This window comes from Perca flavescens, chromosome 4, assembly GCF_004354835.1.
Source record: "Perca flavescens isolate YP-PL-M2 chromosome 4, PFLA_1.0, whole genome shotgun sequence".
Lineage (NCBI taxonomy): Eukaryota > Metazoa > Chordata > Actinopteri > Perciformes > Percidae > Perca > Perca flavescens.
This window is the reverse complement of record NC_041334.1, coordinates 39,259,466-39,276,965: the sequence shown is the minus strand read 5'-3', so window position 1 is coordinate 39,276,965 and position 17,500 is coordinate 39,259,466. Positions and strand designations below refer to the sequence as shown.

General features: G+C 40.6%; 1 protein-coding gene across 2 annotated transcripts in view; it reads left to right on the top strand.

The window, feature by feature from the left end:
* Positions 1–17,500, top strand: part of flnba (filamin B a) — a 139,426-nt gene that overhangs the window by 82,932 nt on the left and 38,994 nt on the right. For both annotated transcript variants that reach the window (XM_028576718.1, XM_028576717.1), the window contains exons 21-29: positions 68–147; positions 2,758–2,943; positions 4,214–4,528; positions 5,171–5,288; positions 6,426–6,626; positions 8,704–8,877; positions 11,759–11,921; positions 12,415–12,575; positions 16,348–16,639. In XM_028576718.1, coding sequence (XP_028432519.1) covers positions 68–147; positions 2,758–2,943; positions 4,214–4,528; positions 5,171–5,288; positions 6,426–6,626; positions 8,704–8,877; positions 11,759–11,921; positions 12,415–12,575; positions 16,348–16,639 — 1,690 coding nt within the window. The remainder of the gene's footprint in view (positions 1–67; positions 148–2,757; positions 2,944–4,213; positions 4,529–5,170; positions 5,289–6,425; positions 6,627–8,703; positions 8,878–11,758; positions 11,922–12,414; positions 12,576–16,347; positions 16,640–17,500) is intronic.

Sequence of the window (17,500 nt, the reverse complement as noted above, 5' to 3'; positions counted from 1 at the left end):
TGGTATTGATCGAGGCCTCTCTAGGACTAATTTCTACATCACTGGTAAATTGATGACTGTCTTTCAGGAGCCGAGGTTGATCAGGAGCAGCAGTTTATGGTGGACACAAAGGGGGCAGGAGGCCAAGGCCGCCTGGAGGTGGCAGTGGTGAGTGTTTAGATCACTGTCAGTCTCACATTGCCAGACCTTTCTCCACAGAGCTGTGGAGTAAGGTCTGCCTACACCACCGATACATTCTGGGATAGGAGAAAAATGTTTGCATTTCTTTAAACCAATCACAATCGTCGTGGGCGGCGCTAAGATCCAGACGGTGGCTCTGCAAAGTAGTCTCAGGAAGGAACTTGTTTTGGTGGAACATTTGCAAAAGTAATTAATTGAAGTAAAATACTTGTGTGTGTGAAGTAGGGGCGGGAGTCACCAGAGGCCTCACGATACGATATCATCACGATACTTCTGTCACGATACGATATTATTGCGATTTTAAACATATTGCAATATTCTGCGATTTATTGCAATTATTACCTTTTTTCTTTTTTTAAACTTTTCCCAATTTCAAATGATGTCCCCAAAGGAAAATGTCAACATCTGTTTTATCTAAAAAGATTCATTTCACTGTTTGTTCATTTCACTTCCGTTGTATTGCTGCAAAATGGGATTGTCAAGCAGACAGACTGACCAACACACACACACACACACACATATATATATATTTATTATAATAATAATAATAGATCCATACTTGGCCTCTGTGTATCAATACAGTATTGCCACTGAAAATATTGCGATACAATGCTATATTGATTTTTTCCCCCCACCCCTAGTGTGAAGTGGTCAGTTAACTGTTCACACAGTACAGTAAGGTGAGCTAGTTAAATTAGCAGAATACATCGCAGCAGCAGTGGCGGAGTGGGACCAAAAAATCTACCAAAAAATCTACCGGGTCTGACCTTCTCAGCCATCTTTCCCTTTTCTTATTTGGCTTTCCATCATTAGACTCACACACACACACACTGTCTGTAAACGTTACCGATGGACTTCCAAACGTGACGAAGAAAAAGAGGTGTTCAATGGCTTAACGTCATAGGCCGACCAGGGCTATGCCATTTAGGGAGGGGCCCACTCACTGATAGGGCTGGGTATCGCTCAAAATCTTTCAAAGAGGAAGTGTAACGTCAACAGCACAGCGAGCGCTTTCGGCTCGCCATTAATATCATACGCTGTCTGGGTGAAGTTATGAAAAACTGTAACTACACTTGAAACCCCTTTATCGGCATCGCCGTGACTCACTGTAACTTCAACAAAACTACAGAGCCCTGCGTGTGTGCGTGCGCGTGTGTGCGTGTGTGTGTGTGTGTTTTACTATATTCATGGGGGTCCAAAAACCGGGGACTACAGTATCCTTGTGGGGTCTGCACAGCCTCGTGGGGACCAAAATGCTGGACCCCACGAGTTTAAAGGGCTGTTTGAGTGTTAAGACTTGGTTTTAGGATTAGGGATAGAATTAGGTTATGGTTAGGGTTAAGGTTAGGCATTTAGTTGTGATGGTTAAGGTTAGGGTAAGGGTTAAGGTTAGGCATTTAGTTGTGATGGTTAAGGTGAGGGTAAGGGTTAAGGTTAGGCATTTAGTTGTGATGGTTAAGGTTAGGGTAAGGGTTAAGGTTAGACATTTAGTTGTGATGGTTAGGGTAAGGGTTAAGGTTAGGCATTTAGTTGTGAGGGTAAGGGGTTAGGGAATGCATTATGTCAATGACATGTCCCCACAAAGATAGTAAAACAAACACGTGTGTGTCGGAGCTCTGCTCTCTGTCGGTATGCAGAGAGGACAGATAATAAGCTTGCGCTTACGTGTTCAGACGCATTTTTCGGTGCCATAAAAGTATCGATGTTCGGTGCCCAGACCTACTCACTGGTCCCCTTATATTTCTGAAATATAATAAGAGGCTGCTGCAGTTTGCCGTACAGGTTGAGCAGAGGCGGCACAGCTTGACCAGCGGGTGCCGGATGGTGTTGCTAAGAACTTGTGATGTATAACTATTATCAGACCACATCAGACTAACTAGTGTTTACATTGTCCACAGCAATCTCCACCAATCGGTCCCAAAACTTCCCAGTTAGAGAGGAAATGCCGTAAACCTATTCTTTGTCAATCTTTACAATCATTCACTGTAAGAATCGAGCATACCTGCCTTATTACACATAATCACACATCTAAATCTTCTTCAAAACATGCCATTTTCAGCGTATAGCTCGCTAGCTCAAAGTTTGTTGTTGTTTTGAATTGGATTTTGAGAACGGTGACACACGGAGAGCAGAAAGTGAAAATTCCTGGAAATGTACTTGATTGACCATCGATCCAGACTAGATCGCTATACGCTTGTAGGGGTGCACGATTTGGAAAAAGTCACGATTCCATATCGATTTTTAGGCTCAAGATTCGATTCAAAATCGTTTTTTGTGTACAATAAAAACGATTCACAGTATGTAAATGTAGTTACGATTTTAGAAATTCTATGAATCGATTTCAGAATCGGTAGAGCTTGAATCACGATATGAATTTGAATCAATATTTTTGAACACCCCTAAAAGGCTGACAACACTTTGTTGGTTTTGGCTTTCCACAATATTGGTTTACAAAATAGTTTACAACAAATATAGAAAATAACCAGACTTGTACTATAAAGGTGACTGTGTGTGTGTGTGTGTGTGTGTGTGTGTGTGTGTGTGTGTGTTTGTGTGTGTGTGTGTGTGTGTTAATAGCTGAGTCCCAGCCAGCGAGCAGTGAAGTGTAAAATGGAGCCTCAGCCCGGTAAAGCAGACGCCAGTCGGGTCCGTTTCACCCCCACAGAGGAGGGGGTCCACGCGGTCAACGTGTCCTACGATGGACACCCGGTCCCTGGGAGCCCCTTCCCTGTGGAGGCCCAGCTGCCTCCAGACCCCAGCAAGGTAACATCTCTCAAAACCATGTTTCCATACCTCCCTCCCTAAAGATACCGTTTCTTTCCTTTTCCTTAAAGTTGTTACTCTTTTTGGTCTCTTTTTTTCTAGGGCTGTGTCTTGATTACATTTATTTATGAAGACCAGCATGAAAATATACAAAAAAAAACACTAAAACAAGTAAACGATAATATTTACAGTCTATTCCCGCTATATATTTTTAAGGAGAATACAGAAGAAGTGAAACTTAAAAACATTCATAAGAAATAAATGTACAATTTCTTGTTGCATCCACGTTTATTTTTCTCTATCACTCAAACTTCAATGTGATATGTTTTCGTCTTTTCCACGAAAGAAATGAACTGTCCCTACCACATGGTGTACAAGCTTTGACAGCAGAGCAAAAATTAAAGATATAACGTAAAACAACTTCAACTCACAATCCCCTAACTGTTCTGAGCGCTACTTGAAGCAGCCATATGTCTACAAACAAAAAAGCCCCAAACTGAATGACAGCTGGGCTATTCTACACCAGCTGATGCAGTTACTGCCTCAATCAGCTGATTGTCAAAAGGCTGTGACGATATGCCACGCATCAAGATCAATTAACACAAATTGTCAGTTTACAATGAGTCCAGTTTACTGTGAATGTCACAGCATTTATGCACAATTTACCAAAATTAAAGTTCATATCGAAATCATAATTTTGGCTCCAACAACAACTAAATGGATACTGCATTGTGTCTGCAACACTGAATCATAATTTACTTTTTTATTGTGTACACACACCTGTTTCCTCCTATCACCATTTCTAGCCTCTGGGGGACCATAGGGGCCAGACATGTATAGTTTATTGACATGCCTTTATTTCATCGAAAAAGTCAAATATCTTTGTCTCAATTATTGGATGTCTCATATAGTCTTCTCACTTACAGTCTGGTCCACATAAAGCCCTGAAAAAATGAGCAAAAAGTTCCAAAGCCATCCTAAAATTTAGAAAATCAAGTACAAACAATAATTACATTTTCTAAGTAGGCTACCACCCAGCTGACTCACAACAAGGTCTTTCACAGCTGGAATATGCAAACTCTCTGCTTCTGGGGGAATTTCCGAGTCTCAAAACGTCATTTTGAGCTTCATGAGGTGAACCTAGATTGATATGGGGAACGGATCAGAATGAGCGAGGGGCCGGATTTGGCCCGCGGGCCTTGAGTTTGACACATGTGTTTTAAATAAAGCAATAAAAGAGGCTTCATGGCATCCTCATCGTCCCCTCCAGGTGAAGGCCTTCGGTCCTGGTCTGAAGGGCGGTCTGGTAGGAAACCCTGCAGAGTTCACCATTGACACCAAGGGTGCTGGCACCGGTGGTCTGGGGCTGACTGTGGAGGGGCCGACCGAGGCCAAGATCGAGTGTTCGGACAACGGAGACGGGACCTGCTCCGTCTCCTACCTGCCCACCGAGCCCGGGGACTACCTGGTCAACATCCTGTTTGAGGAGGTCCACATCCCGGGCTCGCCGTTCAAAGCCGACATCCAGATGCCCTTTGACCCCTCTAAGGTTGTGGCGTCGGGATCGGGCCTGAAAAGAGCCAAGGTGAGCGTCTTTAGAGCCGAGAGCTTCAACAGGTGGTGCGGGACCCCTAGGGGGTCGTCAGAGTCATTGCAGGGGGGCCTCCAAATTACTGTGAATTTTTGAATGTTTAAAAAAATTAAAAAGTCTTAACATGATTGCAACATATTATTAGCTAATATAAATCCCCACTGATGATCGGCTTACTGGCCTATAGGTAATGTAGGGACTAAGGTAGCCACCCACAGATACAGTTCATCCCAAAGGATTGACTGTTCCACATGATGATTTATAAAATAATTCATTAAATCATGCCGACAATTATTAGGCTAGTTGAATAGCAAAAAAAAGGTATCTATAAAGGCTTTAGGCTGCCCTAAATATACAAATATAAAAGAAATATACTTAATTTTATACAATATATGTAATAGGGGGTCCCTGATCCGTTTCAGTTAAGGGGTCCTTGGCTTAAAAAATGTTGAAGACCCCTGCTTTAGAGGAAGATGGAAGCTAAAAATTTGGCATTTTTAGAAACCTGATAAAACATTCAGCGGATTAAGTCAGATTTTGGATTCATTTACAAACTATGTTGTTGCGTTATGTTGTACATATCGCTCTGACTCTCGCAGTATGAAGTCTGATCCAGCTCGTTGTGGGTCTGTGCAGGTTGGAGAGACCAGTGTGGTGAACGTGGACTGTTCCCGGGCCGGACCGGGACAACTCAGCCTGGAGGCGGTACCAGACTCCTCCCCGACCAGTCCTACTGGCTTTGCACCAGGCTCTGGTAACACACTTTCCAAGTTGTCAATTAGTTGTTAGTATTTCCTTCCTATATGATTTAAGGGATGATAACATTCAGATCCATAAGCTATTGTGAGCACACATCTGTATGGCAGACAACCAGCAGCACGGTGGCTCAGTGGTTAGCACTTCTGCCTCACAGCAAGAAGTTTCTAGGTTCGAACCCAGGTCGTCCCAGGCCTTTCTGTGTGGAGTTTGCATGTTCCCCCCGTGCTTGCGTGGGTTTGCTCTGGGTCTCTTGTCCTAATATAAATAAATAAATCTTCTATGACATCATCGTTTATCTCCTTCATTCGCTGTCGGTCAGCTGCTCACATAGTTCGCCTTATTCTAAAATGTTAGAAACACTAAAGCAGAGCCAGAAAAACCCAAGAGGTTATACATTTGGTGTTGCTCCATTAGTTCTGAGACCAGAAGTGGCGAGTTTCAGATATTCTGTCCAATAAACAAGCGACCGTCTACCGAACTATCGGTGTGAAGGCGCCCTAACATAGCAGTCTAAAATTCAAAAGAACAGTTTACAGTACAGGCCAAAAGTTTGGACACACCTTCTCATTCAATGCGTTTCCTTTTTATTTTCATGACTATTTACATTGTAGATTCTCACTGAAGGCATCAAAACTATGAATGAACACATATGGATTTATGTTCTTAACAAAAAAGTGTGAAATAACTGAAAACATGTCTTATATTTTAGATTCTTCAAAGTAGCCACCCTTTGCTTTTTTATTAATAAGGGAAATAATTCCACTAATGAACCCTGACAAAGCACACCTGTGAAGGTAAAACCATTTCAGGTGACTACCTCATGAAGCTCATTGAGAGAACACCAAGGGTTTGCAGAGTTATCAAAAAAAAAGGGGTGGCTACTTTGAAGAATCTAAAATATAAGACATGTTTTCAGTTATTTCACACTTTTTGTTAAGTACATAATTCCATATGTGTTCATTCATAGTTTTGATGCCTTCAGTGAGAATCTACAATGTAAATAGTCATGAAAATAAAAAGGAAACATTGAATGAGAAGGTGTGTCCAAACTTTTGGCCCGTACTGTATATTTGAGATTCTAAATTCCTAAATTCTGTGATATAAATGTAAAAGTGTGCTTGTTTTGTTCTAGGTGTTAAAGCTAAGACTGAGGTGGTGGACAACAAAGACGGGACCTACACGGTGACCTACGTCCCCCTGACTGCTGGCATGTACACCCTGCTGCTGAAGTACGGAGGAAAGGCCGTCCCCGGTTTCCCTGCCAAGGTGACGGTGGATCCTGCTGTCGACACATCCAAAGTCAAAGTGTTCGGACCCGGAGTGGAAGGACAAGGTGCAGTATGGTCCATCTGAGTCGCTCAATGGTGTTTTGTTTGCCCCCAACTGCTCCTTCCAGGCAGCGCTGCAACCGCTGCCTTCAAGGCACCTAACCTTAACCATAACCAGTGCCCCCCAACGGTGCCTTCCAGGCAGCGCTGCCTGGAAGGCACCGTTGGGGGGCAAAAAACACCGATAAACATCTGGGTCGGTGTGTAGCTCTTTTTGCTCTGAGAAAAGGTGGCAACTTACTTACTTTGTGCTCTAGAAATAACTAGATACAGAAATTAAACGCTTTTTGTTAACATTTTGTGCCTCACCATTAAGTCCCCCACTGACACTGACTCTTAGGGCCCTATTTTAAGGATCTGAAATGCAAGAGTAAGTAAGTATCAAACGTGAAACGCAAGTAGCTTTGTGGGCGGATCTCGGCCGCTGTTGCTATTATCCCGTTCGTTTAATAGGCGACTCGGAAGAAAACGAACGTTTTGACAATAAAGTACATCAACACAACAGTATGTGGAGTTAAACTGAACGGGTGCAATATCCTCTGAATAGTTCTACTAGTTGTTAAACTGAACGGGTGCAATATCCTCTGAATAGTTCTACTTGTTGTTAAACTGAACGGGTGCAATATCCTCTGAATAGTTCTACTTGTTGTTAAACTGGACGGGTCCAATAACCTCTGAATAGTTCTACTAGTTGTTGAACTGGACGGGTCCAATAACAATAATTTCACATAAGTGTGCTTATTGTGGCAATACAACCTTTTTGTATTTATTCTGAGGATCCCCATTAGCTGACGCCTAGACGACCAGCTGGTCTTCCTATGGTCCAAGACAACATTTAATCAGACAATATTAAAAGATTTCATAACCTATACTAAAAGAAAAGAAATTAAACAAAGAAAATACATGTAACAATATCTGCTTACAAAACTAAATAACAAGAAGAAAAATTACAATTAAAATAAAATGAAAACAATAATAAACAGAATAGAGAAATATCTTGAAAACAAAGTTATATATTACAGTATATAACATGGCTATCATTAAAGTAGTTCACATTAAAATAGATGAAAATAAGAATGTTTTTCACCACCCAATCAAGAAACGTCATGACTTACTGATTTGATTTTTGTAATTTGTGGTCAAGAGTCACATTGTTTGCACATTGTCATTTGACAATAAAAACTTTTTATTTCAAAAGAATTAGGGCCGGGACTTGATTAAAAAAATTAATCTAATTAATTAGAGGCTTTGTAATTAATTAATCGAAATTAATCGCATTTTAATTGCATAAATATTTGACCTGAGAACAGTGAGAAGTCATTTTTTTCTCATGGATTTTTAGTATACCATTGAATAATGACTGAATACATAAGCTTAAGCAACACAATATTGTTTATTTTTGTTCAACCAAGTCCAGCAGACCAGTGCAATTTTTGCCATTAAGTGTAGCAATAGCCTATTTAGAAATATAGTACATTTCAGAAATTCAGGTAGCCTATAGGTAGGTAGACCTTCTGTAAACTATGTTTTTTTTTTAAGTAAAACACAATACCAATAGTTACCCTGGTCCTTAAACCAGTCATCTGGTGGAGTGTAGGTTGGGTGTGGGTCCTTGTACTCCGAGTCGGGCTGACGTCCACGCTAGCTGCTAAATGTTTTGCGTCGAGGTGATACTTGAGGCTCGATGTGCTGCGGTGATATGCGAATTCCTTTTTGCATAGCATGCACACAACCATGCTCTTATCGACGCTTCCATCCGTTTGTTTTTTATAACAAAATGTCCCATCCACGGGGCCAACCAAAGCGGTCTCGTCAGCTTCTTCGTTCATGTTCACTGTGGTTTGTTGTTGTCTGAAGCATTGACATATATAAAAGGTCTGAAGTCATGAACGCTAGTTGGTGCTCCAGTATAATCGGTCCGCCGAAACTCATCCGGTGAGAAACGTCCCGCGGTGCAAAAATAAGTGTGATTAAATGCGTAAAAAATGTTTAACGTGTTATTTTTTTGTGTAATTAATTAATCTTAACGCGTTAAAGTCCCGGGTCTAAAAAAAATAAATAAATCCCTTCTCTCTTCTCCAGCTGTTTTCAGAGAAGCCACCACATCGTTCACGGTGGACGCCCGTCCTCTGACCCGGCGAGGAGGAGACCACGTGAAGGCGGAGGTCAGGAGCCCGTCCGGCGCGCTGACCGACAGTCCGATTACCGACAATGCGGACGGGACCTACACCGTCGAGTACACACCGTTTGAGAACGGTAAGGCACCTGCTGCACCCGTGTGTTCAAGACTGAAGTCTCTACCTTTAAACTACTGTACAGGCCAAAAGTTTGGACACACCTTCTCATTCTATCAATTTCCTTTTTATTTTCATGACTATTTACATTGTAGATTCTCACTGAAGGCATCAAAACGATGAATGAACACATATGGAATCATGTACTTAACAAAAAAGTGTGAAATAACTGAAAACATGTCTTATATTTTAGATTCTTCAAAGTAGCCACCCTTTGCTTTTTATTAATAAGGGAAATAATTCCACTAATGAACCCTGACAAAGCACACCTGTGAAGGTAAAACCATTTCAGGTGACTACCTCATGAAGCTCATTGAGAGAACACCAAGGGTTTGCAGAGTTATCAAAAAAAGCAAAGGGTGACTACTTTGAAGAATCTAAAATATAAGACATGTTTTCAGTTATTTCACACTTTTTTGTTAAGTACATAATTCCATATGTGTTCATTCATAGTTTTGATGCCTTCAATGAGAATCTACAATGTAAATAGTCATGAAAATAAAGAAACACATTGAATGAGAAGGTGTGTCCAAACTTTTGGCCTGTACTGTATTTTACTGTAATTTATTTCATTTAATTGAATTGTTTATTTAGATAGGGACAGTGCATATTAATGGACATCAGTACAAGTACACAATGTAAATATGCTAGAGTTAGCAACATAGCTAATTAAGAATAGATACGAATAGACTTTAATTGTCATTGTGCAGTTTAGTTTAATTTATTTTTTTCGGCCATATGTAACTCACAAGTCAAACATACATAGAGACAAGAAACAAACGAGACCGAAAAGGTGTAGGCTGAAGCCATTACACCTACCCTTTTTACATAAAATTATATTTTTTCCATACAGAAATGAAAGTTACAGAAACTATACAGTATACACTATATACCCCCAGTACAACACAAGAAGTCCAATACATGTTGTGCACCTTCTGGTATTCACACTTCTGTTTTATATTTGTTAATCACCTTTATATTTAAATAACTTTTTAAATCAGTTGATTGTGTTACACTTTTTCAAGTCAATTTCTAATTGGAACCATACAAAGACACGTGCTTGTGCAGCCTCTAAAACAATACTCAATGTCATATACACACTCACACAATAGATAAAATAAGATAAAAATATAAAAACATTATCAAGGCATCCAATATTGAGTCCCATTACATAGAATCCCTATCTAGAAAGTGTAACTGTGCTGACTGGGGGCATGGTTTTTCAGTTGTGTGATGGCCCTGGGGATAAAACTGTTGTACAGCCTGGAGGTGCATGCTCTAAAAGCCCGATACCACCTGCCAGATGGAAGCAGGGAGAAGAGATGGTGTGGGGGGTGTGTCTCATCCTGCAGAATATTGTGCGCTCAGCGGAGGGAGAGTAATTTGCATCTATTGTCCCTAGGCAGATACATAAAAAGACAAACATAATAAAAACAGTAACAATCATGCAACACCCTCATATAGGGCTGGGCAATATGGAGAAAATCAAATATGCCAATATTTTTGACCAAATACCTCAATATCAATACCGCAACAGTATTGTAGTGTTGACTATTGCTGCTTTCACAAAATATTTACACTAGGAGATTTTTTCAAAAATAATGTTTTTGGGCATTTTAGGCCTTTTATTTGACAGGACAGCTGAAGAAATAAAAAGGGAGAGAGAGGACATAGTGAGGACAGGGAATGACATGCAGCAAAGAGCCACAGGTCGGAGTTGAACCTGGGCCCGATGCACCTCTACAGTATATATGGGCACCCGCTCTACCAACTGAGCTATCTGGCTGCCCCACAATGAGATTTTTGATAAATAATCATCAGTGATGTGGATATAATGACTAAGTGGGTAAAGGTGAATAATAGAACAGCTAAAACAGTCTGGTAAGTTCAGAAAATGACATCACTTTACTGTAATGCAGCCTTTAAAGTGCCCATATTATGAAAAAAAACACTTTTCAATTTGGGGTGTTATTTTGTGTCTCTGGTGCTTCCACACACATACAAACTTTGAAAAAAATCCATTTCAATCGTTTTGATTGAGATACAGTTTCTGAATGTGTCCTGCTTTCAGGCTCCTAGTGAGCTGGTCAAAATCTGCTGACTAACCACCACCATTAGCTCGTAGCGTTAGCATGCTAACGCTAATGCTAACGCTAGCATGCAACGTCGTTCTCAGTAGCAAAGCATTGCTACAACACACACAAGTGTGCCCTCATTTAAAAGTCTCCCAGCTGATCCTGCCTTGTAACTGACCAAAGTTGGAGAAACAGCCTTTCTTTTACTGTCTATGGAGCTAGCTGACATGATCTACATCTGAGCTACTGAGCATGTGCGAGTGCAATCAAAGATAGTACAGAAGAAGAAGATGAAAAGAGGTCTCACTCTGTAGCTAAAACAGAAACCAGGTGAAAAGAGGATCTGCAGCAGTGAGAGAGAGCTGTGCAGTACAACAACAATATGGTGTTTTTTGAAAATTAAACCATGTAAACCTATTCTGGTACAACCTTAAAATACAGTTATGAACCTGAAAATGAGCATAACATGGGCGCTTTAAAACCAGGAAAAGACACTTATGCCTTATTACGATATTACGATATCTAAAATCTAAGACGATATCTAGTCTCATATCACAATATCGATATAATATCCATATATTGCCCAAAATACAATGTGTCAGTTTCATTAGCTACTGTGCGTGTGTGCGTGTGTGCGTGTGTGCGTGTGTGCGTGTGTGCGTGTGTGTGTGTGTGTGTGTGTGTGTGTGTGTGTGTGTGTGTGTGTGTGTGTGTGTGCGTGTGTGCGTGTGTGTGTGTGTGTGTGTGTGTGTGTGTGTGTTGTTTCAGGCGTCCACAGCGTCCAGGTTCTGTATGACGACACCGTGGTTCCTAAGAGCCCGTTCAGGGTGTCTGTGTCAGAGGGATGTGACCCCAGCAGGGTGGTGGCTACTGGCCCCGGGCTGCAACAAGCCCTGACGGACAAGCCCAACAACTTCAACATCATCACCAGGTAGTAGGGCTGTGCAATTAATCAAAATGTAATCGTGATTATGATTTTGGCTCCCAATGATCACAAAAAAAACAATTATTTTGCTCATTAAGTTTTGCAAGTAAACTCTTATTTTCTCTCGTGTTCTGAATGAAAAAATAAAGTTTAAATAGGAAAACTATTGAGGAAAAATTCACAGTTGTATGTTTTTAAAAAAAAAAAAAAAAAAATTTTAACTGTTGATTCATTTAACTTTTTCCACAGTTTTTAAAGTTCAATAATTGCAACATCTTTCCAGAAGTCAACGAGTAATCGTTAAATTATCGTGATATCAATATTGACCGAAATAATCGTGATTTATATTTTTTTCCATAATCGAGCAGCCCTACCAGGTAGTGTTGGCAGCAAAAGGGCAGACTAGTTTTGATTCGTGTAGCGTTTAGTTGCAGTGAAAAAGTCTCTAGCTTCAGGGTCACACTATCGCTGATTTTGGGGTGTGTTGCTCCGTCACCAGAGGGGCAGGTATTGGCGGTCTCGGCATCACCGTGGAGGGTCCGTCAGAGTCGAAGATGTCTTGCAAAGACAACAAAGATGGCAGCTGCAGCGTGGAGTACGTTCCCTTCACCCCCGGCCTCTACGACGTCAACATCACCTACGGAGGAGAGCACATCCCTGGTGAGATTAGGCTTTTTTTGGGGGCATTTTTAGGCCTTTATTGACAGGACAGCTGAAGAAATGAAATGGGAGAGAGAGGGGGGGAACGACATGCAGCAAAGGGACACAGGTCGGAGTTGAACCCAGGCCCGCTGCGTCGAGGAGTAAACCTCTACATATGAATAGAATAGTCTTTATTGTCATTGTCACAAGTACAACAACATTTAAAGTGCTCTCGAGTCAGTGCATCAATTCATTAAGTTTAAGAAAAGAAAGGAAAAAATATATATTTATATAGATGTATATAATGTAAGTCCTAATGTTGTTTAAAAAGAATTAATATAACATGTATCAGCATTAGCAGTGTACATGAATACACATGGTCATACACACCCAGTCATTGGTATTAACATACCTATTAACATACCTTCACAGCATAAAAACATACATTGCATACATCTACAGACATGATACACATCAGATTCCATATTGCACATTTTTTGCAGTATTAAGGGTGGTTATTGCAGTAGGATAAAAACGATGTTTAAGTCTATTTGTCCTTGCGTTAATTGATCTGAACAGTCTGCCTGAAGGCAACAGTTGGGCACCCGCTCTACCAACTGAGCTATCCGGGCGCCTGAGATTAGATTTTTTTTAATGCCATGTCATGCTGCTGACTAACAGCATTGTGTGGTTTTATGATTGGCAGGATTGGTTGGTTGGTTGGTTGGGTGTGAAGTGAAATATCTAAAAGGATCTGTTTGATTATATTCTATACTTTTTATTATGGTCAACAAATACCTTAAACAACAATGTGTTAGTCCATCTCTCAATACTTTCTGACTTTCCTACCCCGTCTGTAGCACTCAGCCCCAAGTCCACTGGTAAAATCTCGTCTCACAAATATACAGAAGTTTTTTTAAAGGCTCAGTAATTTCCTAAATCAGCTGGTCACTGCAGCCCGTTGATGTCACTGCTACGTCACCCAGATTGTTGCTCTGATTGGTTGAAGGACTATCCAATTGCGTGCAGAGTCATTCGAACTATGCCAAATGATCCCGCCTCTCATGCAGTAGAAAATCGCCAGACTAATGATCAATCTTAAAGAGATTGAACTCGGTCTGCTGATAGCCAGACTGTGTGGTCATGGTGATGAAGGAACATGTCACCCAGAGCAACCGTGTGTCTCATTGATAAGAAAGAAGATATATCAGACTTTGATACACACACACACACACAATACTTGGTAGCCGATCAACTCTTTCGTTTTTAATTTCATGGGATTTGTTGACAAGAAGAAAAATATCAAATATAGGCAGTCTTATCCCAGGCCACGTCCACACATATCCAAACGGATCCATTTGTTAAAGACTCAACACGATACTCCATATTCCAGGCCTGTAGGTGGCGCTGTTTCTGCTACAGAAATTCATCAAAAACAGAGAAGAGCATGTCGTTATCAGTCACTCCCGATCATAACATGACTAGATTATAATAACTTTCACCACTGCTCATTTTATAAAGAAAACGTGTCTTTGTTTACATTGTATAATGTGCTGTTGGATTGCTTTTTACTTTGCATTTCTGTCTGCCATTGGACAAGATTCGCTAGCTAGCTAGCAGAGCTAACGTTAACGCATTAACGCTGCTAGCTAACATCGGCAGTCAAACAAACCTCAATGATCCAATGTCTTAAAAAAAGTGACTATAATCCATTCAAGGAGTTGATAAGCAGACAGATTAGCTAGCTAGTTGATAAGTTGTCTACTTCCACTTTATAAACAGCTAACATAGCAGCTAACGTTAACGTTACGTCCCTGCTGTAGTGTCAGCTACTTTAGCATCGTTTGGACGATCGGCCAAAACGATGCAAAACGTGTGTTTGCATCAAAATGCGTCTGCGTGTGGACGGCCCCTCATACTACTCGCTACAGCGTCAATTCACACACAATCGCAAGGTAGTGTAAGTCAACGGAGGCCAAACGCCGTTGATAAACACGCTAAAAAGCCAGTATGAGTCTTGATAACATGCCAATAACGGCATACCAATTGGCGTCAAAGTCATACATACGCCACATCATGAGATCAGTCTGCTTATCTTTAAAATCTAGATAGATGTATTGTCATGAAAATTGTCCCTAACATGTCGGTTTATTTCCTAAAGGCACTTTAATGTTGATTTCCTTTATAACACTGTGTTGGCTTTGTTCTCATTTCCACCTGTAAACAACAGGCGTTAAAAGATGTTATTGCCTAATAAAAGAAGTGCCGAGTGTTTTGGTTTAACGATTTAAAGATGTGGTTCCAGTTAAAAAAATTCGCAGCTGTGTTTTATTGACTTTTTTCAGAAAAAGCTCAGCGTGGTCTCCTTGTTTGACACCTTTTCATAGACAGCTGTTGGTTTGGGGTTCTGCTGTGTGAAGGCAGCTGGAGGTACAGAATGCTTCAGGGTGCAGAAACCACATTACCCAGAAACCCTGTCAAGAAACGTACAGTAACACCAGGATGAACTCTATAGAGCAGGGGTCTTCAACAAGGGGGCCTTCAAATTATTATGTTTTTAAAAGAAAAATTAAAAAGTCTTGACATTATTCCAACATATTATTGGCCAATAAAAATCCCCACTGATGATAGGCTTACTGGCCTACAGGTAATGCAGGGACTAAGGTAGCCATCAACAGATACAGTTCATCCCAAAGGATTGACTGTTTATAAAATAATTCATAAAATCATGCCAACAATTATTAGGCTATTTGAAAGCTTGAATAGCTTAGTATTCTATGCAAAAAAAAGGCATCTATAAAGGCTTTAGGCTGCCCTAAATATACAAATATAAAATAAATAAATATATTTAATTTTATACAATATATGTAGTAGGGGGTCCCTGATCCGTTTCAGTTAAGGGGTCCTTGGCTTAAAAACCGTTGAAGACCCCTGCTTTAGAGCTATTGCCAGTACTTTTGTGATTGTTGCGGGGCAAAAATCCTTGATTATGCGGCACGTTTTCTTAAAAAATGCGATGGAATATGAGAGAGATTTATGCAATTTTATGCGATGAAATTGCGGGAACTTGCAAAAATTGCAGTTTGATGAAAAAGACAAAAAAAAGTGATTCCCCAACACCCTGCTTTTTTTTTTAAACTTCATTTCAAAAAATGATAATATTCAGTCATCGCAATATGTAAACAAATAAGATACAAAAATATATACATATAATATAATATGAAAGTACAAATAAAAGTAATAGTCTAAACAGGGAAATAAAAGATACAAAAGAGAGACTTTCAAAAATCGTTAATAATATAGACAAGAGATAATATCAAATATTAAGATTGAATTTTATTTAATTTATTGGATACCAACTTAAGAGACTCAAAGTACTTTTCGATGATGTTCACGTCGCTTAATTAGGTCACTTCATAACGTTCGCATGGCAACAGGGGAAAATGGCTTCTCTTGTGTGAACATAGATATCTGTTTATATCTATTTTGTAGATACAAACACAACATTTTTCAACTTTCTGCTGAGATATATTATGGGACTTTTTAGCAACAAAAATGCAGGGATTATGAAATCATGCAAGACCCGCATATTTTGCGCAGAAATCGGCAATTTATGCGGCGAATGTGCGCCATATTTGAAAAAATAAGGCCACGACCCCCCGCATAAATATGCAGACTTTGGCTGATTTTGCGTTGAATTATGCAATCGCATAAACACATTTTTCTGGATGGACTGTATTGCAATTAGCCGATAGTTAGGCTTAACATTTTCTATTCCTGTTATTTCCAGGAAGTCCATTCAAGGTCCCTGTGAAGGACGTGGTGGACTCCAGTAAGGTCAAGGTGTCTGGTCCCGGTGTTGGCTCAGGCGTCAGGGCCAAACTCCCACAATCCTTTACGGTGGACTGCAGGAAGGCCGGTGTGGCGCCGCTGGCCGTGGCCATCACGGCTCCTAAAGGTGTCGCGGAGCCCGTGGAGGTGACCGACAACGGAGACGGGACCCACCTGGTGTCCTACACGCCCTCGGTGGAGGGACCGTACTCGGTGGCCGTCCAGTACGCAGAGGAGGACGTCCCACGCAGGTACTGAGCAGTGCTGCAGTATAGAGGTGCTAATGTTCAGTTCAGTTTTATTTATATAGCACGTTTTAAAAACAACCATAGTTGACCAAAGTGCTTAAAGGAACACGCCGACTTATTGGGACTTTAGCTTATTCACTGTAACCCCCAGAGTTAGACTAGTCCATACATACCCTTCTCATCTCTTATTGGGACTTTATCGTATTCACCGTAACCCCCAGAGTTAGAGAGTTAAGAATATATTTACAGTGAGGAAAATAAGTATTTGAACACCCTGCTATTTTGCAAGTTCTCCCACTTAGAAATCATGGAGAGGTCTGAAATTGTCATCGTAGGTGCATGTCCACTGTGAGAGACATAATCTAAAAAAAAAATCCAGAAATCACAATATATGATTTTTTTAACTATTTATTTGTATGATACAGCTGCAAATAAGTATTTGAACACCTGTCTATCAGCTAGAATTCTGACCCTCAAAGACCTGTTAGTCTGCCTTTAAAATGTCCACCTCCACTCCATTTATTATCCTAAATTAGATGCATCTATTTGAGGTTGTTAGCTGCATAAAGACACCTGTCCACCCCATACAATCAGTAAGAATCCAACTACTAACATGGCCAAGACCAAAGAGCTGTCCAAAGACACTAGAGACAACATTTTACACCTCCACAAGGCTGGAAAGGGCTACGGGGAAATCGCCAAGCAGCTTGGTGAAAAAAGGTCCACTGTTGGAGCAATCATTGGAAAATGGAAGAAGCTAAACATGACTGTCAAGCTCCCTCGGACTGGGGCTCCATGCAAGATCTCACCTCGTGGGGTCTCAATGATCCTAAGAAAGGTGAGAAATCAGCCCAGAACTACACG